Genomic DNA, 22,393 nt, shown 5'->3' with positions numbered 1-22,393 from the left:
GTAATTTCCAAAGATCCATTTCCTATGGAGTCGCTCATAATATCCTGTTACAAGGATTAATGCAACGCTTGGAACAAGTCTGCAATATCAAGCCAGTGTTATGTGTAACTTTCCTGGGATTTTCCCAGGAACATTTCTGATAAGAACAGAAGAAATGCAATCATTTTAGAATGGGAAGCAATCGATAATCATACAGCATAGGTCATGCGTCTGTCACCTTATACATAACCAGGATGTTTATATTAGTCAATATGATGTTTATATTAGTCAATATTCAGCACCAACAGAGAAGTTGAGGCCAACAAACTAAAGTTTGTATTCTCTTCTTCTAGGAGTTAGAAATATTTTTTCAGGGACTTTCCAGTATTTCTTCCAGTGACTTCATTTATAGTTTGCAGCATTTATACATTTGAGAGAAATATACTTTCAGTATTACAAGAATAGTAACATTGAAGTTCAAGGGAACAAATTAAAGTTTGTGATTAAAAATGCTTTCAATGCAAGTGCAGAACTCCAGCAGCCAAGCATGGGAGGGGGAGTTTGAGGATAAGGAAGTGACATGAGTTCTTTGCTTGGTTGGTATTTGCCACTTTCCTCTTGGCCCTCAATGAAGCTTGTTGGTGAAAGAAGGAAATAAAAGCGGTTTGGAAAGAAGGTTAAATAAGGGACCAAGAGAATAGCTGAGGACAGAAGGGACATGTAAACACCTCTGCTACATTTCATTGTGAGGAGGGCAGTGAGATGAAAGGGGAGGGCATGAATGCCTGTGGCAGCTGTAAAGTGGAATGGCCTTCTGAGACTCTTGTAGAAAAACAGTTTAGATGCTAAATGAAGTGGCCAAGGGGAGCAGAAGCTTTCAGAAGATTGGGTAAAAAAGGAGATGAACAAAGACACGTAGTTAGGTGCACTGGAATCCCAGGGTCTGTCCTTCCATTGTGGTGCAAATGTTCTGACTCATAATCACCGCCTGCTCAGCTTCTTGGTTTGTTACACAGATGTGCAGGTGTACACACACACAGAGACATTGCAGAGCCTGCATGTTTCCAAAGGTTCCAAACATGTTTTCCTCAGTTTTCTCCTGTGGCTTCTGCATGGTCTGATAACTGAAGGGCCACAGGGCACATTGTTTATAGTTGGAGTGGCTGAATGCCCCAGTGGCCTAATCACTAAGTAACCAGTGCTACACCCTCCTTTTCATGAGCTTTCCAGTCTAAGCAGGTAGGTGGGATTATAGAACATAGTATATCTAGAGGAGTTATGCAGTTCCTAAAGAAAGCCTTCATCCAGGTTTGCTGTATAGAAAACTCTTCAGGGGTGGGCAGAAGGGAACAAGTTTATGTAAAGGACCGTAGTGGTCCAGCTTTCTTATAGTCAGTTGGATCAGAAAACAGACACTTTGCTATTTCCCATTCAGATCATGTGAGATAGATATACACCATGAAGACAGAAAGCAGTTTGGATGATGGAATTGTTCTCTTTCAGTCCCCAAAAAAGGAGAACAAACCTTCCAGCAATTATTGAGTCAATACCCACACCTGTTTTACCACTTCTGAACACAGCTTTCCTAATTTGTATTCTTACTGGCAACACAGGTCATCTTCCAGTGCTCTACTTGTCCTCTAACCTTTCTTCTCTATCTGTACTACTTTTCCCATTTAGTAAATCCTGATCTACGTTACAGGAGATTTCTTCTAATTATCAGAGAACTTTATATTTACTATTTTCTTGCAATAGCCCAGTCCTGCCTCTAAAAGCAGCAGGTTATCTAGAGTTTTTCCCAGTAAATGATGACTGGTGACTTCAGTGCTGATGACTGTGCTCTGGATATTATCTGGATTGTTTCATGCTGCAATTTTTTGCACATTAAGATTACAAACTAACTCTGTGAAAGCTTTTCCAGCTCTACAGGCAGCGTTTCTTACTTCAGCTGACTTAAAAATACAGTTAATTTTGCTGGCACCTGAAGAAAAATTACATTAAGCCAAAGAATGGTAACAGAAAGAGGAAAACACAGCTTTTTTTCTCATTTTCAATAAGAGAAAATACCCACTTCAGAAGACAAAGTGGTGTTAACCTTGCTTTGCTCTCCTGGCCTTGTACTGCTTTTATTCAGGGTTATAAAATTATCATGCAAGGACACCTCATGGGCCAAGGAGAGGATCAGCATCAGTCTTACTGAGAAAGGTCTTCAAGAAGGAGCAAGCCAGAGACAGCTCTCTCTTATTTTAGGATCCCAAAGCTACCTGGCAAAAGTCCTTCTGCTATTGTAAGACTATCTAGATCAGAGGTAACAGTGAAATAAAAGTGTGCATACCTCAAATAAATAGGTATACTCTAGTTTAAAGTAACAGCCTTTAAACCTGCACCCTTTCTCACCTGTTCCCAGTTCCCTTTCTGACAGTTTTTAGAAGAGGCAGGTATCGTGTGCTCAGCACTCTGTATTCCAGGGATCAGAATAAGAAGCAGTTGTTACGCCAGGGTAAATGCTTGCTATTTGGGTATCCAGAGTAAAGATCACAAATTCCCATTTGGATGGGAAAATAGTGGCCTTTTGATGTAGTCAAGATCTGCAACTCTGGGGCTGATCTGTACATTGGCAGTGCTCAGGTATCTGAGGGTAAAATTCTCTTGTCTGCAAGGTAGTTAAGGAAGGGGCCTTGGCCTGCAGCCCACCACTCCCCATGGATCGGGAACAACCTAAAGAGGAGAGTGAGCCATTTACCCTACCCTAAAGATTTGTTAGTGTATTTGGGAATGTCAGGTTACCGTGACAGGGGGAGTTATGGTACCGTGGACTGAAAAGTTTCATTTCAGTTCCAGAAATCAAGCTGGCAAAAATAAAGCAGACTGCTTCCAAATATAGCAAGTGAAAATTTAAAACATCAAACATAACAAATGGATTTCTTATATAAAACTTTTAATAATACATTGTTTGGAATAATTACATTCACAATCAAATTCTGTGTATGTAAGATGCATTTTTTTCCATTAACTGAGGGAGTAGCTAATTAGACATATAGTCAAATACAGAACAATCAGATTGTATTTCTTCAGAAATTAATAGTAGGAATGAAAAATGCAGTAGAAATTAAATAAATTGTAATACTTTTCTTTCTTGCATAGAAACTACTCAATAAATACATTTATAAATACCATGGAAATCACAATACATAAATACCAAACACAGTGTTACACATTCTGTAGTTAGGTTTTTCAAGTTCGACATTATAGTTCACAGTCTGGCCACAGGCTGACTGTGGTAGAGGAAACTGTTGTTGACACAACATACTAGTGCACTCCAGGGGAGCAGGAGGATTCATCAGTTTGCTGGTGAAATAGCAAAGCTAAACAGTGCTGCAAGTGCATTGCACTTCACTGGTTGTGTTTGGCTGAGGTGGCTGCCAAGGGTTCTCGATCTCCCTCGGCAAACCACTTTTCCTGCAGTGTCAATGGACAGTGTGTCCCATGGGCAACACTGACCATTGTGAAAGACTTCCTTAAATACATGCAGTTAAATAAATAGTTAAATAAATAGAACCATCCATAATTAACATCACAACACTCATGCAGGAGGTGGGAGATGGGGCACTGCCTGAATGATCCTCCTCTTGGTGAAGGAGCAGCAGCAGTTCCCAGATTTTTTCTGTCCCGGTGTTTCTTAGAGTGGTGAGTCAGAATTTTGTTGAGCCCTTTTAAGAGATGAGGAAAGAGGATTATTTAAGAGGATGTTAAAGACAGTTATCACTGCTTAGCATTGCACAAAGAGTTAAGGGGTCTCTTTCCAATTCTATGTGCTATCTTGAGGTACAGGGAGAATAAAGTTAATTTTTCAAAAGCAATTCCTGAAATCCCAGCATATGCATGTCTGCTGCCCAGCTGGGAAACCTCTGCAGCCTGAGCTTCTGTGCTGACTTGCAGCAAGAACCTCATGAACTCAGAAACAGGAATTAAGTAAGGGGAAGATGACTTTTTTAATGCCTCATTTTCGAAGGGAGCTGAACTTGTTAGTGTTTCTGTCGCTGCAGATGGAGTTGCTGGTACTCAGAGGTTTAGTGCTGATGTATCAGCTTGAGCAAGGACTCTGCAGCAAGGTCAGAAAAACTAGGACTAATTCTATAATTAAGCAGGAAATTTCCCTGTTCTTTAAATGTGATTAAGAAGGAATAGAAAGTATCACTAAGAAATCCTACAAATTGTTTTTTTCTGGGAGGTTTACCTCTCAACTGCCCAAACTGAGAGGAAATGGGACTTACTTGGCCAGAATTGCCTTTACAATCAGCTGTACCCAGGGAGCACTGGGCTCCAAGCACACTTCTCTGCTGTCCTTCAGAGTAGCTCTGCAAAACAGGGGGTAAAGAAGAGTGAGAAAACTGCTACGTGGATTTGTTTTACTCACAAAATGTAATCTTGCATTTATACATTAGACAGTTTAAATTCATCTCAGCTGCTCTAGCTTAGACTTTACCATTTTGTTTAATGTGTTCTACAAGTGAAGAGACTAGAACCCTCCAGAACTGTGTGAGTCTCTGTGTCTGCTCTGAAAGCAGTCGCACATTCCCAAAAATCTCTGTCAATATATATGGATGCTTGGTTTGGATTTGTTTACATGACAAAAGCTTTCTTACATGATTGAAATGTCCAGTGGTGAAAAAGAGGTTCAGCAGTGTAAGGATTTCAACATTTTAGTCCCTCCTCTGTGCTATTCAGACCAGGTTAGGTTCATTGTTTCCCTGAATCTGTTTGTGGGAACTTACTTTTTCTCACTGAGCCTAATAAATGCAGGATTCAAGCTATGTCATTACCTCATGTATTAATAAGTGACAACTCCTTGCAATTCATATTCTACCATTAGAGATATTTAATATGCCCCAGGACAGATGAACAACAATCAGTTCAGGAATACAGGGTCATAGAGAGGGTGAAAAATGTGATGTGTCACTTCAAACTGTCTCTCCCAAAATAATAACCAAATCTGACTAAATCAGGTCAGCCTGCTCACTGTCATACTTGTGAATCCCCAAAGTCCTGCAGAAGTGGCAGCAGCAGGGTGTAGGTGAAGAGGAAGGAGCCTCTTGCAGAGCTACTTACATGACTTCAACGTTCTTGCAGTGGGGGCCGCTCTGTATCAGCTTCACATCCTGAATGGATTTCGGAGGGATGAACCTGGAATGAGTGGCTATGCACTGGCACCGGAGCTCTGTTCCCATCCTTGCCAGGGTCCGACCTGTGAGCAGAAAACGCAGATTGGGGTTTAAAAGGTGGTCTTATTGTAACTATATCAGACATAAAGCAAGGCTGCTCTATTCTAACAATGTTCTCGATTAAAATATTGCATTTGTCCAAGCTGCATAAATCCTCAGGGCATGAGTAGCAGTTGCATATATGTTTCAGAGGAGCTGATGCCCAAGCACGCTGGAAACTAAATTAACACGTCTTTTAAAAATGAATCCACATATTTTATGGTTCCTTGTGCTTGACCCCACTGTATGGTTGATTGCATTATTTGGATATCTGGATCAGAAAACTTGGCCACTCTGCAAAAGACAGAGCCTTAGACTTGTTCATTAGTTGGAGGCTTGCCCATGCTTCTGTGTTCATATTGTTTACTCTCTATTTTCCTAACTGCACATTACTTGCTTGAGGCAGCATAGTCACTAAGCAACAAATATGAGATAAACTGTTCTCTGTGTGGGAAAGCAGAGAAATACTGGAACACTTCAGAAGATCCTGTCTCTAGCCACTTGCACTTCAAATGAAACACAGAAACAAAGCAAATGCAAGTTAAATCCTTACAGTTTTTCCCACCAGGTGTCAGTAACTTTTCAGTCCAAAAGTTCTCTTTCTGACTGAACAGAGGTGCTGAAAATCTCCCAGACTAATCTACTGAGACAAATAGAAAGCTACTCTGCAAGGAGAAGCATCTCAGTAGATGCCTGGCCAATGCTACAACCACGGGGTCCTTGGGAGGCTTTACTTACCTTGAGACACAGCTGCTGAAAGCAGGAAAAGAGCCAGGACAGCCACAAGTTTGCCGTTCATGGTTGGACAGGAGTTTTTCTGTGTGTTGTTCAGCTCTGGTTCTGGGGAGTAGTGAGCTCGTGTCCTGAAGGATTGTTGATGCTGGCTCTGGGAGATCCATCATGCTTATATACTGTTTTGTGCCCAGCCTGTGTGCTCTGCTGGCATGGCGATTGCGTTACAGGAATTTCCCAGATGCAGTAAAAATGAGTCACATGGCTGTTGTGAAACTCCTTCCTAGATGACGAGGAATTATTCTGCTAAGAATGATATATTAATTTATTAAAATATGTATACACGCACTCCAATTTTTTCTGGTAGATTTTTGTGACTTTTATGCATTTTCTAATGTATGCCCTTGTTTAGTAAGATAAGTTTAGGATGGCTTCAGTTACATTTATGTTACCACTTTGAATTATTTTCTTTAGTTCCTTAAACTGTTCTTTGTAGGGATGCCAGGTCTATACTTGAGATACTGAGTTTCTTATCCCCATCTATGATGACAGCTTCTACTCACTTGATTTAAGCCATTGGACTGGAAACTGGGCAGTGCTGAAATCACTGTAAAGTTTGTTCACTTGGGTCAGGTTTTTACCTCAGCACTCTTTTGATGTAAATTAGTTTCATTTTTGTTCTTTTTTTTTCTGTTCAAGTGGCATCTTAGAAAGTAAATTCATCACTAATACTCTGTGTCCAGTAAGGAACTGAGGGTTCATTGTTCAAAGCTGCACATTAATGAATGATAAACAGAGGAAGCTTTATAGGCAAAATAACAGCATGACCTGGTGAACACAACTGCTTTTGTTTCCTCTGTAAGGCTAGATAATTTTTATAAGTTTTCTGAAGTCTTTTTGCAGTGCCAGTAACCTTAGGTCTTAGCAAAGGGAGATAACAGTAAGTATTATGGCACTGTGTAGACATTTCTGTTAGGAAATGTTGTGCAAATGTTGAGTCTTTATTTGCTGTGGCTGGTAGAGATAATGCCTCGTGAGGGAGACAGTTCCAAGGGAAGATGGGCTCAAATGTTGAGCTGTTGCTCAAATTAAGATTTGGGGGTTTTAACCCAGCTGGAGTGTGATTGCAACAAGGTGTTCTGTTTTGGTGCTGTAAAAACATTGTCCTTTTGTTATGATGACTTTTGCTGCTTCTCATCTTCATCCTCTCAGCTTTGTGGGTTTGGGATCTGTGCATTGATAGAGGCACTACTCTCCAACTCTGAGGAGTTCATAAAAACTCAATCATCTTTAGTATGTAAGGCATTATAATTTATTTCTAGTAAGAATTGAACAGTTTGTCCATGATTTCTCATGGTTTACTGTGATACACTTGTCATTAACTTGATAAAAGGATCTGTGCAATGAAAATTCATCTGTTTCCCATTACTATGTCAGCTGTCCTGGGAAAAGATCCAGCAGCTTTGTCTTTTCTACCTCTTACTGAGTGACCAAAGATTCTGATTCTGACCCCTGAGGGTGCTTAGAGGGTCCTTAGCTGTGTCTCTTAGAGATCTTCACTGAAAAATACATTTAGTTCTCTGAAGGTAAGAAACAGAAGAGGGTTGTGCCAGGAACTGAGGTTTATGGTTTATTGTTTATATTGTCTTATTATGTTTGTGTTGTATTAATGTGTGGTTTCACTAGCATCAGATTGTACATGTTGGAGTTTTAACCAGTTTACTTGAAACAAGACTTTGCTGATTTTTTTTTCTTCTGGCTTCTATCTCTGTGTCTCACACACATATGCACACACACAGAGGTTAATCAACATTCCATTGGGGTCCCACTTTTCTATTATTTGCAGCCTTATTGTCTAATTTTGGCATGTTCTCAAATGTTATTAATATCTGGGGGGAAAAAAGGAGAATTCCCCTTCAAATCCCCAAGGGAAATTAGTGACTGCTTGTCCTCCTTACTGCCACACTCAGCTATTTCCTGCGTGTGGCAGTAACGGATCTGCAGAAATCCCCAGGTCAGAAGTGAAGCCAAGAGACTGCTCCACCTATGATCAGCCCTGCCCCCAAGCCAAGAGTATCTGTCTAAAATAGCAGGATGTTTGTAATCAAATATAAATCCACGATGTTTTCTGAGAGCTGAAGCATCTCCTCTCCCTCTACTTTGTTGCTGATGTTGCGGTTTCATTGGGATTATGTGAAGGGGGTGTAAGAGACAATAGTGGCATGAGAAGGTTGAGGCATGAAATCAAGCCCAAAGGCCAGTCACTCCTAATCTGCGTTCCTGGGAGTGCCATGTTTCACCCAAGTTCTCCCTACATCTCTTCAACTCTTTGCCTGGGATCTTATCCAGGTTTCTGCCATGGGAACTGCAAATCCAGTACTGGATTTTGGCAGCGTGTGTTTTCCTGCCAGCCATCAGAGATGACTGGTGCAAATGGAATTGCTGCTCCTTTTGAAGGATCGCGTCACTGAGGGAGCTGATACTGGTGCGAGCAGAGACCTTCCATGCTAAACCCTGTTAAAACCACGCTGGCAGTGAACAAAACAACACTTATGCAATAGTCTGATTGCTGAAACACTACTGAAAAGGAAGTAAATACCTCCCTTGCCTGTGTTCTAAGGCAGGATATAGGAGTTCTCTATGTTACAGGATGGAAACTAGTGGTTTTTCATGACTCATCACCTTGTCTACTGAGCACAAAAGTCAAAAGGCCATATTTTAGGATCTTGATTGGGATCTTTGTACGTAGCAAAGGACACCCCCACCCAAGGGACACTCTAAAGGGGATTCAGGTCTTCTCCAGTGACCAAGACCATCACTAGGGATGCGGTAAAGCTGAGCCTCAGTCTCTTATTGGTTTGAGTTGCTCCAGTTCCAGAGGAATGCTCCAGTTCCTGGGCTGGTAAAGTTTCTCTAAGAAAGGAATCTGCCTTGTTTTAGATGAATTCCAACTTCTCACATGAGAAGTTGTGCACACAAGACCCAAAGGCTCAGGAGGCAAAACTTTTGCTGGAATGAGGGTTCAGCCTGTGCAAGCTGAGCTTGTGCAAGGTGAATGTCAACTCCCGTCTCCTGTGTGTCCTCTCTACCAGCTACTCTTGTTCCCCAAGCAACAAATCTCGCTCTGTCTTCTGAAACCACCTCCTTTGCTCTGCAAAGGTGTTGGATTTGCCTGCCATTCCACTTGAACTGCAGAAAGCTGAGGGGACAAATACAGGAGCTGGGAAATAATCACTTCTGCTGCTCAGAAGCTGGACGCAATGTTGTGCAAACACTTGTGGAAATTTACAGTGAGGCAGAGCTTAGGGAAAGATACGTAAAAAGCAAAATATCTGCTTGACCTCCGGGGTTTGACTTGCTACAGGAGGAAGTGATAGCAAGGAAAGGAGAAAGGCTTAGGTCAGCCTGTGGGATTTTTCAAACTTCAGTGTCTAAATATAGATGATTATGTAGCCTTAGTCAGGCTTTTCAGTTGATTGCCTTTTAATTTATGTATTTATAAATACAGTAGAATAATTATATATTCATATGATTGCATATTTATTTATTATATATATTTCAGCTCTGCTTGAAAACAGTCAGTTCTGGCTTGTAGCTTTCACTTCAACATTTTTTGTGAATTAAATGTTTCATTTGATGCAATTCAATATGAGAAGTCATTGCAAATATTAATATGAGGTATCTAGTAATATTGCAAATGATACATTAGTATTCATTATAGTCTTAACATAAAATATTAGTAAATATCAATAAATTAATATTAAATTTTATTTTCCTGGTATTAACAGAAAAGATACTAAGTGCACCTAGGGAATTGTTAGGCACGAGCAGCTGGGCTTTACTAGCCTGAGGAAGGCTGCATTTATTGCTTAATTGCATTTGCATTTCATGAGTGTGGCCGGAAGCATTTTCTGACTGTGCACATAAGCTCTGGCAGTGGCGGGAGGAACCACAGGGTGAGTTTTAAGAAGTTCGTGCCAGGAACTTTTGATTAAATTAGAAGCGGTCAGTGGCCATAACACACGCACGCATTCATGCCGGACTCTTGTAAGCGAGAACCGTGTCAGAAAAGCTGTAATATGTAAATTTGCATCTCAAGCTACTGGACAGGTCAAAGCTTACTGTTCACCAACAGTAAGATTTGCCTCTCCTGCTCAGGGGCAACAGCAGGAAGGAACAGAGGGTGTATTCAGTCAACTTATGGATTCAGATCTGAATCCAGACTTGCTTTGGTCAAGGGGCCAGCTGGGGGTCAAACCCCACCTCCCACCCTGGGGCTCAGGAGATGGAACTCCACAGGGAACTCATGGTATTTTGGAGTCCTTCATTGCTCTCACCATGAATTTGTCTCTGGTCTGGTGCCTGCTGCTAGAACCTGCACTTCAGTGCTTTCTGTCTCAGAAATTAGATTTGTATGGCCAGGCATCATCAGTATGTAGCAAATCACTGAGAGAAAACACTTCTAGCACCCTTTTGACTGTAGAAAGAAATTGTCGGTGACTCAGTGGGAATCGACACATGAAACCAATGTTCAGTTATATAAGCATTCCCTTGGACCCTTGAGCAGTAACAGAAAATAAATATAAAAGCTGCAACATCCTTTTGCAAAGCAAAAAAAAGTGGTCTATTATAGTGTTAGGTAGAACTAACATGAGACAGAAAAAAATGGCCAAATATTTCCTGTTATATTAAAATAAATACAGTGTTCTTTTCTTCAGAAATATGATTTCTAAACTTCTTTTGGTATATATGTGTATACGTGTCCTCTCTCTGCGTGCATATTCCTGTCTATAAGTGAAACTACAGCACAATAAATAGAAATAGCACAGGTGATGCAGTATCTCTAATTTTAGCAGCTTCCTTCTGAAAGCCATGAACTCATAGTCATTACCCTGAGGCTGGCAGTGACTTGGAACTGTTGATGAGACAGTGAAGCACTTCACAGGAGGTAGTTTAGGTGTCAGCCCGTGCTTGCTTGCACCTGTGCTGCAGGTACACCTAGTCAAATACTGTTTAGCTAAAGTCACTTACAAACTCTTCATTCCCTGATCTCACATTCCTACCTTACTCCTTTGCATCATCCCAAGGTCCTGTGTCCTGTGTGCTACTGGCCAGCCTAGAATGTCTTAGTTTCATAGGAGCTTTGTAGTTTTTTCCTATGTCATTCACTTTGGCTGCTTCCTACAGGGAATTTCACCTGGTAGTTTGTTGCCTAATCAGTGAGTCTCCTAAGGTCTTTCTGCAGTTCTTTATAGCTGAGCCTTGTCTTTACATCATCATCAGAAAACTCCAGACAACTTGTGCGACTGCCAAACCAAACGGGACCCCACACCAAGTGGTGTAGGAATCCACGGGTTATGTCCCTTTATCGATAAAAGCTGATCTGTTTCTGCACTTCATCTCTGAGTATTCATTTCCAAGACCTCTTTCTTAGCTTCATTATTTCTAAAGTTTAGTGAGGGCTGTGAAAGGATTTCAGAAAGAAATTATGACTCTACCTGTGGGACCTGCCACATCCTTAGGTTGGTTGTCACCTTCAAACAACTGTAACAAGTGCATGAAAAATTACTTCCTTCCAAGCTATACAGATACTTCCTTATTATGTGTTTATTCATGTGTTTGCTAATTCTGTTTCTGCTTTAAGTAAGATCATTTGAGGGTAACTAATTTCATCTTGTTTATTCTTATCCTTACAGCACTAAAACACATTCATTAAGCTTGAACTCCTTGATCCATCACAGACAGAAGTTAAGAGATAGACACAGCAAAGGAAATATGGAGATTTAGCAGCTATCTCAGGGAAAGAAAAATAATCGACTGGAGTCATGTAGCAGAGGGGGGGTCTGTTCCTTGGCATTCTCATCAGCATTTCCTCTCATATCCTTGAAGAATTCCAAAGTGTATTTTTCCTTGACTTCTCTCTGACTGGTGGCTCAGTATTGTCCTTGGCCCTGTAATTAGATGAAGTATAAGGTGAATTCAGAAATTTATTGAAGAAACTTTACTATTAATACAAGCTACAGGAAGAGCAATAAATGCTCACGAATTGTTAAGGACTTATTTTTACTGTATCAACAGATTGACATGTGTGCAAAGACAAGAAAAATCTGTGTTCCTCCAAGAACTGCTCCAACAGAAAGGACTTCCACGTGCCTTTGTGCAAAGTAGGGATTTGACTGTCCCTGGTACAGCAGTGAAAGCTCTTGGAAATGCCAGCTGCATGTCTGGTTTATACCCAGAAAGAGGAAGTCAGTCTTCGAGAGCTTGATTTTTGGAAATGTCAAACACACCCCAAATGTGCTGTCTCTCAGCAGAGGTTTAGGGGCATCACAACTGTGGCCTTTTGGGCAGCTTAACACACCTGAAAGATATCAAAGCTAGGACACTCTTTTGCTCCTCAGGCATGTAGAAGTATTGATTTAGAGAGAACTGTTGGAAAGAATTACTAATGCCTGAGGAGGGTGAACATTTGCATGCCAAGAAATTAAATGTGCCTTTTAAAATTAGATTTTCACTGAAGGTGTTCTGGTAAAGGAAACAGCTTACCTGGCCAGCAGAACCTTTACAGTGAGCCGGACCCAGGGCGCAGTGGGTTCCAGACACACTTCCCTGCCGTCTTTCAGTGTAGCTCTGCCCAGAGAGAAACAGAGAAGTGAGGGCCAGGTGGATCCCTGCCACCCTCCTAATGGCTGGAAATTTCTCCTAGCCATTTGTCCATTAAGTAACTGAAGGACTTGTTTTGTCTGATTTGGTTGGAGGTTTTTATGACTGATGTCAAGATAGGTGTTTATGCTGTAATCTTATAATGAGCCAAATTAATTCTCTATTTAATTTCAGTTCACTATGTGGTCATAGTTTAGCAGATCTTTCAAGAACTTAATTTCTTGACCAAACCTGACTGAAATTAGCAATTGCTAGTGAGATGGAGCTGGATATCACACTGTGCTGCACAGAGGGTATGATTGTACAAGCATTATTTGCTTAAGAAACAATAGTGAAAGAACCCTTCTATTTACTGAATGCATTGGTCCAGTTTGTGTGACCAGTTCCTTGTGTGGTTTTAAATGAAGCTCACTGTATGTTTTACTTTGTAGCCACATGGAATGTAATCTAAATCCCACACTCCACACAGGGAGTGTGCACTCCGTGTGCAGTTCTGACACAGGCTTTCAAACTTTGCCACATGCAGACCAAGTCATGGAAATTGTTTGAATTCATCTCGATCATCGAGCTTGTATCTTTGATTGATTCTTCATTGTATAAGTTACTAATTGGATCGTGGATGTGTTGTGGGGATCTAATTCTCTCCTCTGATGTTGGTGATAATTAAGATTTGAGCAGAGAGAGTTTTAAAAAGCTGTCTGAAAGCTGATTGTAACATTGGCAGGGAATTAGGTCGTTCCTTTGGATAGAGGCCCTAATTCCTGACGTTTGGTTTCCCTGAGGCTTCACAAGGGAAATATTCCACCCAAAGTACATAAGTAACTGGAGTGAGCAGTGCGGAATCAGTTCCTCCTGTTGGAAGCAAGACACTGTTTAGCAAAAGTGCTCACATGATTTCCACATTTTTGCAGTGAGGTCCTCTTTGGCTTAATCTCACATCCTGAACCGTCTTGGGAGGGATGAACTTGGAATGAGTGCTTATGCACTGGCACTGGGAGCCTTTTTCCTTGGTTTTTTCCAGGGCCTTACCTGTGGAACAAAACTCACTTATTTGTCTAAGTACATGAACATTCTTTTTATTTACCCTTATGAAGCAACCTGTATTCCCTTCTGCCAGATTTACTCTTGTTCCTCAGCACTCTGATTTGCTGGATACTTGGATAAAATTAGCTACATCTGCACAAAAGTAGCAGCCACGTTTTTAGAGCTGTTGATGTACAAGTGCATTTGAATTTAAAGCTGGATTTCTAGGTGAAAATACTTAGGTATTTTCATAGTGCCTTTGTGCCTCGCCAGGTTCTGCCTAACTTGCTTCACTTGAACGAAGTGGGTTAACATCATAATTGTGTACACATACTGTTTATTCGTTTCTGCCATGATCATCTGCTCCCATGCTTTATTCTTTCCTGCAAATGGGATAATTCTTGCACTGAGGAAGCACTATCATCAACCTGCTTACCAGGAATAAAATCACAAATAGGAGAAAATTGTTATTTGGAAAAGGAGATACATGGACATATTTAGGAGAAAAGGTCCTGTCTTAAATCAAACAGCTCTTAAAATCTGGAGAAAAGCATATAGGAATAAACTCATTTCCTGACAGAAGCACTCTTCCTGGAAAGATCCATAGCATCCTAACAGGTACAAATGATCCCTGTGACTACTGAATGACAGTTTATTGAAGATGCAAAAAGCCATCATGGACATATCTAAAACCTCTTGCATTTGCATATATATGTTTATTAATTGGTTACGTGAGTTTTAAGAAATAATTTTCTTACCTTCTGACCCTGCTATTGAGACCAGATAGAGAACCAAAGCGACAGCAACAGATCTGCCATCCATTGCTGTGCAAAGTTTTCTTGACAGATGTCCAGTTCTGGTGCTATTTCCCATCAGGTTTTATACCTGAGGTGTGCAGTCCCAGCAACCTGAGTGCTGACCAGGTGGGTGCTGCACGCACAGGTTTCCTAACACATGAGAATGTTGCATAAGAAATCCAAACCTCTGTGAAGTCTGTTCAATGGCACTTCAAAATTCCCCAACTTTTGCTGCTGTTTATTTTAAATTATTTCTTTAAATTGTGACTGTTATCCATCACTTGCTGTTTGCACTTCTTCATGGAATATTAGTTTTAATCAGCAATGCTGAGCTTGCACTTGTAAATCAATAGGGCATTACCAGATGTCCCCCTGAGCCAAAATAAAGGGACTTTTTTCCTCCTCTCTGAATATAGAATTTCTGTTCGGCTCTTTGTGTCACTTTTAAGTGCCTTGTTCAAAAACTTTCACCCAACATAATTACAGTAACTTTTCATTCCAGTATCACTATATTTTGATCTGAATCCAATGAAGTTATTTAGCCAGCATCTTACAAAGGCAAATCATACCTAATTTCTATTTTCTCTGAAAGGATTTTGTAGTTTTCAGTTTGCCTAAAGGGATTTAGATGCTTAATTCTGTACTGAAAAGCTTCTCTAGTCACTGCAGGAAATGATGCACTTAAAATGACTGAGGCATTGTCACCAAAGGCACTTAAGCTCTTCTGAAACTTTCATCTGTTCTGATTATGAAAAGAGAAAGTATCTGGCAGAAAGGGATGTAATGACACCTGGTTAAAATAAGCACTTAGGAGGTTGCTTGTTTTTCTTTCTAACCTCATGCATTTAGAATAATTGCGGGTGTTTAAAACAGCAGATAAACACATGTCATGACTTCTATCAACATGGAAGAACAGCCCATATCTGACAAAGGCAGTCCTTGAGCCAGAAGAGCCCCACTGCTTCCCTTAGCAGTCTCCAAGAACACTGAAACACATTTTTGGAAGCGTCAGGGTGGTTCTTGCCTTCCTGAGAAGAGGTGTTCCGTGACTGCACACAGAACAGAGATGTGATATGGTGTCATTTCTCCTCGGAGAAGTAGGAGTCACGTCTCTCCGATGAGCGCTGATAACCTGTGGAGGAAGAAGGTATGCAGGTGACCTGCCTGGGGTCCTGGGAGCACAGCCATTGCTGACATTTTGGATGAGAGTTTCTGAGAAGAGCCCTTCTTTGGCCATGGTTCAGCTCCCAGTAACTTGACTGGGATTTTGCTGGTGGCAAAGGCTGGATGTATTGTATCTGTTGGGCACTGAAACTGATGCCAGTCCCCCAGAATACACCCATACTTTTATGGCCATGCAGATCAAGTGGTTCTTCCCCACCTCTCCTCATTCTCAGCTGATCTTTCTGACATACTTATCTCCAAACTGGATCTCTGAGAGAAGTCAGTTTGTAAAAATCCCTCAGGAAACAGGAAGGCTTAGAGTTGTAAGACAAGTCTGAACAAAAGCTGTCCCTTGGGAAACTTTCGTTCACATTCTGAGGTCTGACAGGCTGTGCAATGCTGTGCTGTAGGACAGAGGCAGATACGGGGACAGGGAGCAAAACGTGGTGGGAATGGTTGTCCTCTTGCACAAGAGCTTACTCAAACAGTGCTAAAAACTCCCTTTATGTCTTGCACCATGAGCAAACATGAGCTGATTGTCCAGAATATGGAGTGGCTCCTTGTTGGAAAAGACCGAAGCTAAACAAATATCAAAATATTTGTTCAACTTTCCCATTTCTCAGGTGCTTGCTGCTCGTATTCCTCAAGCTCTGCCAGGGGAAGTTTAGGTTAGATGTTAGGAAGAAATTCTTTACAGAGAGGGTGATCAGGCATTGGAATGGCCTGCCCAGAGAGGTGGTGGATTCACCATCCCTGGAAGTTTTTAAAAAGAGATTGGACATGGCCCTTAGTGCCATGATATAGTAATTAGAGTTGGATCAGGGGTTGGACTTGATGATCTTGGAGGTCTTTTCCAACCCAATCTATTCTATGATTCTATGATTCTATGATTCCTATGTAAATTGTTGTGTCATAGGTAGATAGGAGGCTGTACAGTTGGAGGTCTGTTTCTTAGGATTTCCCCTGATTCTCCTCACTTGAATTAGGGAGGATGCTCAGTGACTTCCTCAATGTCTATCAGATTTCCTTGTTTCTTTAAGTTAATGAAACCCCTTGTTTATTGTCAGGTTCTCAGCTGCTATGCTGTTAGAGCACCACACTGCTATGGCCTTGCAGTTTCTGTGACTAATCAGTATTTGTTCATTACTATCTGGGAATTTTATCACCCAGATAAAACACTGCAAACACTGAGTCTGCCAAGAAAAGAGGAAGAAAGTAGACAATTTTTATAATTCCTCCGACTAAATTATCTGCACTCCCCAGAGACAACAATTTGCTGTTGTTGCAAACAACACAGACACCACAACTCAGACACCACTTACCCTTCTGGGAAGCCGTTATGTGATACAAACTGAAAGGAAATGCTTCCTCTTTTTTTCAGCTCTTTATTTCAATAAGGAAATTAATAAGACACAGTATTGAAGTGAAAACATTTCAACAAGTGTTTATTAGGTACATAAACATAAATACTCCCATAAATAAATAAATAAACATTTAAGATAAATTACATTCTTATGCAAAAGGAAATAAATATGCAAAAATAAATAGAACTATATCTATAAATAAAGTGCTTTTTTCTAGACAAGAGATGGCTTTAAAATATATGTTTATACCTTCACAACACTAATTCACTATAAATAATATCTTGAAAACGATGGCACAACACCTGATGTATCAGAATTTTGACATCCCAATTCTGCAAGCTCCCCTTTTTGGCCACTAGCCCACTGTGAGTGGCAGTGACCCAGGTACAGTTGCTGTTACCAGTCCGTGCTTTGCTAAAGAGAAGGAGTTGCTGGTCTTTTCCTAAACTGTTGGCAAAAAGGCAGGAGTCATTTAATAAAAGCTCTGCTGAGCATGCAAGCACTGCACTGTTTCATCTGTGTTTAGCAAAATGCAATCCAGAGTTGTCTCTGTACCCTTTCACAAGCCATTTTTTTTGCCTGCTTGTTCTGGTGCCAGTGGTTTCTCTCCTATGTAGAATACTGTTGTCAACTAACTACAAACCAGGAATCCATATTCTAGATGCTGTTAAAAGGGTGAATGTAGGAGGCAGGAGGAGGTGAGCTGCCAGAAGCTGGTGAGTGTCTCTCCTATTTTTGCCTTGCTGGAAGAGTTAGGATATTTTTCTTCTATGTCTTAGGACACCGTCTCAGGTTTAGTGTTTGCCCTGGAAAGAAAGAAGATGGAACAGATAAGACTTGCTGGCAATAGCTGAAATCACCACTTCATGCTTCTGTGCCCAGGCCCCTGAAAAACTGTAACTGAACCTGAGGGATGCTGGGACATCATGACCTTTTCACAAATATGCAGTAACAGTGGACTTGAGTAGTTTGATGCCTCACTTGATAAATGAAGACTGATTTTTTTCCTCCCATGTAACTAAATGCCATTAGTTTGAAAAACTGATTGTTACTTTCTACCACTGCAAGCAAGAGAAACCCAATCAGTTAATGCGTGGATTTCCTGACCAGTTTTGCTGCAGGTTCTCAAAATGCTTCTGCTTTAGGAGAGATGAAGATTGCATTCCCATGGGGTGTGTGGCCCAGTAAGGCTTCAGTAGTTAATGCTATCATTAAAGCTCAAAGCAATCACAGTGTTTGTCACAATTAGTGAACACAAACGGTAGGAACTGCCTGAGGAGACAGAGTTTTGGAGCACTTCACACCATATGTGTTTGGTAGCTCAATTAAAATACCGGTTTTCGATAAGCTGTGCTCATTGAGAAGGAATGACTCACTTGTCCAGAATTGCCTTGATGATCAACTTCACCCAGGAAGCAGTGGGCTCCAGGCACACTTCTCTGCCGTCTTTCAGGGTAGCTCTGCAACAGGAACAAAAAGGAAGGGAAAAGGGCTACTTAGTGAACTCCAGGGCAGTGTCAATTTTCTCTCATGTTCCCCTTTTAAGCTCTATCAGTTGAGGCTGTAGTCTAGTATAAAGGTGGGGTTTTTTTAAATGGTTTCATATCTTCTCATACCTACTTGTTTGATGCATTAAACTATTTGCAGTACTCTCCCTCTTTTCAAAACTGCTTCTTTTTCCTCACCAACTTGCTTTGTATTTGTACTGGTCTTTAACTGAAGGGCTAAATCTTTTCATCTTGGTTACAGTGGTTACAGTGAAAGTTCTGGACAATGACCAGATTACATGATTTGTATGCTAATGCTGTTTTTTTCATTGACTTGAGTAGAAGGGTGATCATTTTTTTGTCCTAGCCATTGAAATTGATATTTTGATCACTTACTCAGAATGGCTCTGTGCATTATCTTTTCACATGCTGGTGGAATTCAGAGTTTTAGAAAGTTATCTGCTGCCCGCTGACTGTGAATTTGCTGTTCTGTGCTCTGAGCAGCTGCGCCTGTCAGCGGTTACATCACTCAGAGAACACTTACACCATCCGGAGCACAAAATCTGTTTCCTTCATGTCAAGTAACTTAGGATTTTGCAAAAGCACTTACATGACTTCAACATTCTTGCAGTGAGGTCCGCTGGGGCTTAGGTTCACATTTTGGATGAACTTGGGATGGATGAACCTGGAATGGGTGCCTATGCACTGGCACCGGAGTTCAATGGCTGACCGTGCCAGGGCCTTACCTGGAAAACAAAAAAAGGTGGAGTGTTTCAATATTTCCGCTGGAAGCACAACACGTTCCTTTTGCTGACAGCAATTAGGAGAGTTCTTTGCTGCACTGGTCGGACGGCATAATCTCTCCCCATCAGCATTTGCTCTGGCCATCAGTCAGGAGAGCTTTAGGAGGGGGTTCCTTTACCTTGTGTTCCCAGCGCTGAGATCAGGAGCAGAGTCAGGACAGCAGCCACAGCCTTGCCTGTCATGATGTAAGAGTGTGTCTTCCTCGAGTCGCCTGGGCCGGCTTCTGTGCTGGGGTGAGCTCGGGCAGTGCCGGGGTGGTGAGTGCCTGTGCTCTGGGGCCGGCCGTGTTTATATCCTGCCTGCCTGGTTGCCCTGTGCCCCACGGAAACTCCGAACCTGCGAGATGCTGCCGAGCAGTGAGTCACAGGTGAGTGGGTAAGCCCCTTTCCCTTCATGGCCACAGCATCGCGTCTCATTAACACCAAGCGCTTCATGGAGTGAAGACAAAAGGAATTGCCCTGTACTGAGCTGTGTGGAGTCTCTAGGGGCGTAGTAATTCTGTGTTTCTTGTGATAATTTTCTTTTGTTCTGACTTTCTGCTGCTGGTGGAAGGCATTTTCCCCATTATTTTCCATCTGTGTATCTTTAATCTTTTTTTTTTTTCATTTTAAGACTTGCTAGAAGTAGGAGCTAATAATTGTAGAAAGGATAGATACCAGCTCTCCTTGTCCTTATATTAATTTATATTTAAAAAATAATTATATGCTGGGATAGCATCTGCAGAAACACTGACAGTATGGTTTTTGATAAATTCAAATCTAGCATCGCTGGAATAAGCAACAGAATCCAGAGTGACTTTGTCGTACCACTGAGAACATACAGAGTATGTTATTATGACATGATGAATTGCTTTGTAACCTAAGGTGATTTTTTTTTTTTTTGAGCGTGACTTCCTCTTCTGAAGCCAAAACTTCTTAGCTCTTTGCTGCTTGGTTTTGGGCTGAGGAAAGTTCTAAAAGCTGCTCCAGGATTCTGCTTCAGAAATAAATTGAGGCACTTTTGCGTATTTAAATTTGACCCCATAAAGAGAAGGTTTCTTCTGATTATAATAAAATTAAAGGAAAAGTGAAGATGGGATCATGAAGAAGGATTATTCAGATAAAGTCAGAGATGTACAACCATTTTTACTAGTAGTATATAATAAAACTAAAACACAAGTAGACTTTATTTGGGTTAAACATTAAGGAATCCCATTGCTGTTCCACTGCCATGCAATGGGGAAGTCAAAGGAACAAAGCACAGGACCAGATATGAATGAATGTAGGTTATTTTTCTCTGAGTGATCATGAAGGACTCAGAGATTTACGTATGCCAGACTGAATTCCACTTACTGTTACCATATCTATCGGTGTCTGACTATAAATAGTCTTAGAGGAGTGTTCTAATAATAGGCTAGTAAGAGCTGCAGCTCTGGGATTAAGCTGTGGTTTCCCTGGCGTTTTCCAGTTTACAGTGAGCACAGCTGGATTAGCTAACAGGGCACATGAGCACCTAATTTACAGCCCTGTGTGTCAGACCAGAGGTCTACCTAGTGATTGTTCTCCAGCTGTGGCCATCAGCAGATGCCCAGGAATGTGTAAGAAAAGATTTAAGTGTCTTTGAGACTTATCCCTGGTAGTCTTGCACTACAAGCCTGGTTTCATTTGCTGCATCCTTATTCTTTTAGGGGAAACATGATATAGGTATAGATCCTTATCCCTGATTTCCACTTCCTTCATAATTCTGTAGGCCTTTATCACATTCTGGGTCAATCTCTTTTTGCAAAGTGTTATGCTGAGAGCAGCATAGACTGGGTTGTTCATTCCTGTCTCGGGAACTTTTGTTTCCCCCTAACACACTATTTCCATACATAGCAAGCTGTTTACAGAAATGCAAGCTGAAGCATCAATGGTCTGCATACAAGGAGAAAATGGACGGATGAATTGCATTGCCTGAGAAGCGTGGAATTCTTTTCCAAATAAGCCCAAAAAACTGTTATTTCTCTCTAACTTCCCCAGTGATTTTCATTATCTCAAAAAGACAAAATTGTTTTTTCTGTACTCTACATGCAATGAAGCTTTTACCCTTTGTCTTCTTTGTGCAAGACCTTCTACCTGTTTTGTTTTAAGGACCTGTTATTTCTGCTTTCTTGATCCAGACAGATCAGATGTTTGTGACTCTTGTACGTTTCTACTCAAATGTAAAGACAGGGCTTAGGTGTTTTACATTTATCATAGATAACATAATGATGACTGTATAACAAATCTTGATACGGGGCAGAGAGAACAACTGAGCAGTGTTCTGGAGGCTGTGCTTTGACTTGTAATTGAAGAGGTAGTGAGCAGAGTGCTCAGGAGTGGCTTGCAAAAAGCTCAGAGTCAGCAAAGATAAAATTCCTCTTGTGATTACAGAGAGAATCAGAAAGATGAACTCTATATGAAAAGATCACATGGTTAATTGTAAACTGTGTGATTTGGGCGAAAGAGAGGAGCTGCTGTTGTTATTAATATATAAGGACTAGTTTTGGAGATGTGAGGCGGGTGAATTAAGAGCTGCTGGATTTCTAGTGCACACAGTCTCTGACTGAAGAGAGTCATTCCTAAGCCTTAGATATGATTATCATAAACGATATCTGGTAGCCTCCAGCTGAATAAACACTTCTTTTATCATAAGGGTCATAAACACACTTACTGAGAACTTCAATTTTCTTGGCATAAGAGTGCCTTAACAGCTAGCAAGTGATAAGATTTCTGAGTACTGATGAGCTTACAGAAATATATGACACGCAGAAATGCAGACTAGCTTATGTCCAGCTTTCGGCACTGGTGTGTGGTACAAAAGTCCCTGTCCAAATCACATGGCAAACTGCTATGTGCTGCATTAGTTCAAATCAATCTGCAGGTGCTATGACAGGTGTAAAATTCGGTGATTCCACTTATCAAGGCTTCCACCTCAGTTATGCTATTGTACAACAAAGGGCAGAAGAGAGCTTGAGGTACCAGAGTGAAAACACTGGAGTTTCTCTGATCATTTCCTGTGTACTCCTGCCCAACCTTCCCCGACTGGTGAGTGCCCACAAAATTTACATTTCCTTATGCTCACATGAGCAGTGAGGAATTTCTTTCCCTTGGGGAATCTCT

The 22,393-nt window shown here is 41.1% G+C and overlaps 4 protein-coding genes across 10 annotated transcripts in view; 1 reads left to right on the top strand and 3 right to left on the bottom strand.

Annotated features, from left to right (window-relative positions):
- The window catches only part of RASSF6 (Ras association domain family member 6), a 68,643-nt gene that overhangs the window by 8,628 nt on the left and 37,622 nt on the right, over positions 1–22,393 (top strand). The gene's annotated exons all lie outside the window — the stretch shown is intronic.
- Positions 2,955–6,103, bottom strand: LOC126642795 (interleukin-8-like). The gene is made up of 4 exons (XM_050320717.1): positions 5,979–6,103; positions 5,089–5,224; positions 4,254–4,337; positions 2,955–3,689 (listed from the first exon to the last, which is right to left on the bottom strand). The coding sequence occupies exons 1-4, from the start codon at positions 6,037–6,039 to the stop codon at positions 3,659–3,661; spliced, it is 312 nt and encodes a 103-aa protein (XP_050176674.1). The 5' UTR covers positions 6,040–6,103; the 3' UTR covers positions 2,955–3,658.
- On the bottom strand, positions 11,848–14,565 carry LOC126642797 (interleukin-8-like). The gene is made up of 4 exons (XM_050320720.1): positions 14,417–14,565; positions 13,526–13,664; positions 12,519–12,602; positions 11,848–11,923 (listed from the first exon to the last, which is right to left on the bottom strand). The coding sequence occupies exons 1-4, from the start codon at positions 14,529–14,531 to the stop codon at positions 11,848–11,850; spliced, it is 414 nt and encodes a 137-aa protein (XP_050176677.1). The 5' UTR covers positions 14,532–14,565.
- Positions 17,759–19,456, bottom strand: LOC126642796 (interleukin-8-like). The gene is made up of 4 exons (XM_050320718.1): positions 19,393–19,456; positions 19,081–19,216; positions 18,360–18,443; positions 17,759–17,789 (listed from the first exon to the last, which is right to left on the bottom strand). The coding sequence occupies exons 1-4, from the start codon at positions 19,454–19,456 to the stop codon at positions 17,759–17,761; spliced, it is 315 nt and encodes a 104-aa protein (XP_050176675.1).

The sequence above is a fragment of the Myiozetetes cayanensis genome, unplaced genomic scaffold (assembly GCF_022539395.1).
Source record: "Myiozetetes cayanensis isolate MyiCay16 unplaced genomic scaffold, myiCay2020 scf24, whole genome shotgun sequence".
NCBI lineage: Eukaryota > Metazoa > Chordata > Aves > Passeriformes > Tyrannidae > Myiozetetes > Myiozetetes cayanensis.
The sequence above is the reverse complement of the archived record's forward strand: the minus strand, read 5'-3'. Positions and strand labels throughout refer to the sequence as shown.

Excerpts from the sequence above, each read along its gene's own strand:
- LOC126642795 (XM_050320717.1), bottom strand. The coding sequence starts at position 6,039 with ATGAACGGCAAACTTGTGGCTGTCCTGGCTCTTTTCCTGCTTTCAGCA. Across the intron at positions 4,338-5,088 it reads TGCAAGAACGTTGAAGTCAT|AGCTACTCTGAAGGACAGCA; the intron begins GTAAGTAGCTCT and ends CCTGTTTTGCAG. Across the intron at positions 3,690-4,253 it reads GTAAAGGCAATTCTGGCCAA|GGCTCAACAAAATTCTGACT; the intron begins GTAAGTCCCATT and ends ATCTCTTAAAAG.
- LOC126642797 (XM_050320720.1), bottom strand. The coding sequence starts at position 14,531 with ATGGGAAATAGCACCAGAACTGGACATCTGTCAAGAAAACTTTGCACA. Across the intron at positions 12,603-13,525 it reads TGCAAAAATGTGGAAATCAT|AGCTACACTGAAAGACGGCA; the intron begins GTGAGCACTTTT and ends CTCTCTGGGCAG. Across the intron at positions 11,924-12,518 it reads GTAAAGGTTCTGCTGGCCAG|GGCCAAGGACAATACTGAGC; the intron begins GTAAGCTGTTTC and ends ATCTAATTACAG.
- LOC126642796 (XM_050320718.1), bottom strand. The coding sequence starts at position 19,456 with ATGACAGGCAAGGCTGTGGCTGCTGTCCTGACTCTGCTCCTGATCTCA. Across the intron at positions 19,217-19,392 it reads CTCAGCGCTGGGAACACAAG|GTAAGGCCCTGGCACGGTCA; the intron begins GTAAAGGAACCC and ends TTTGTTTTCCAG. Across the intron at positions 17,790-18,359 it reads ATCAAGGCAATTCTGGACAA|GGCAAACACTAAACCTGAGA; the intron begins GTGAGTCATTCC and ends CTTTCTTTCCAG.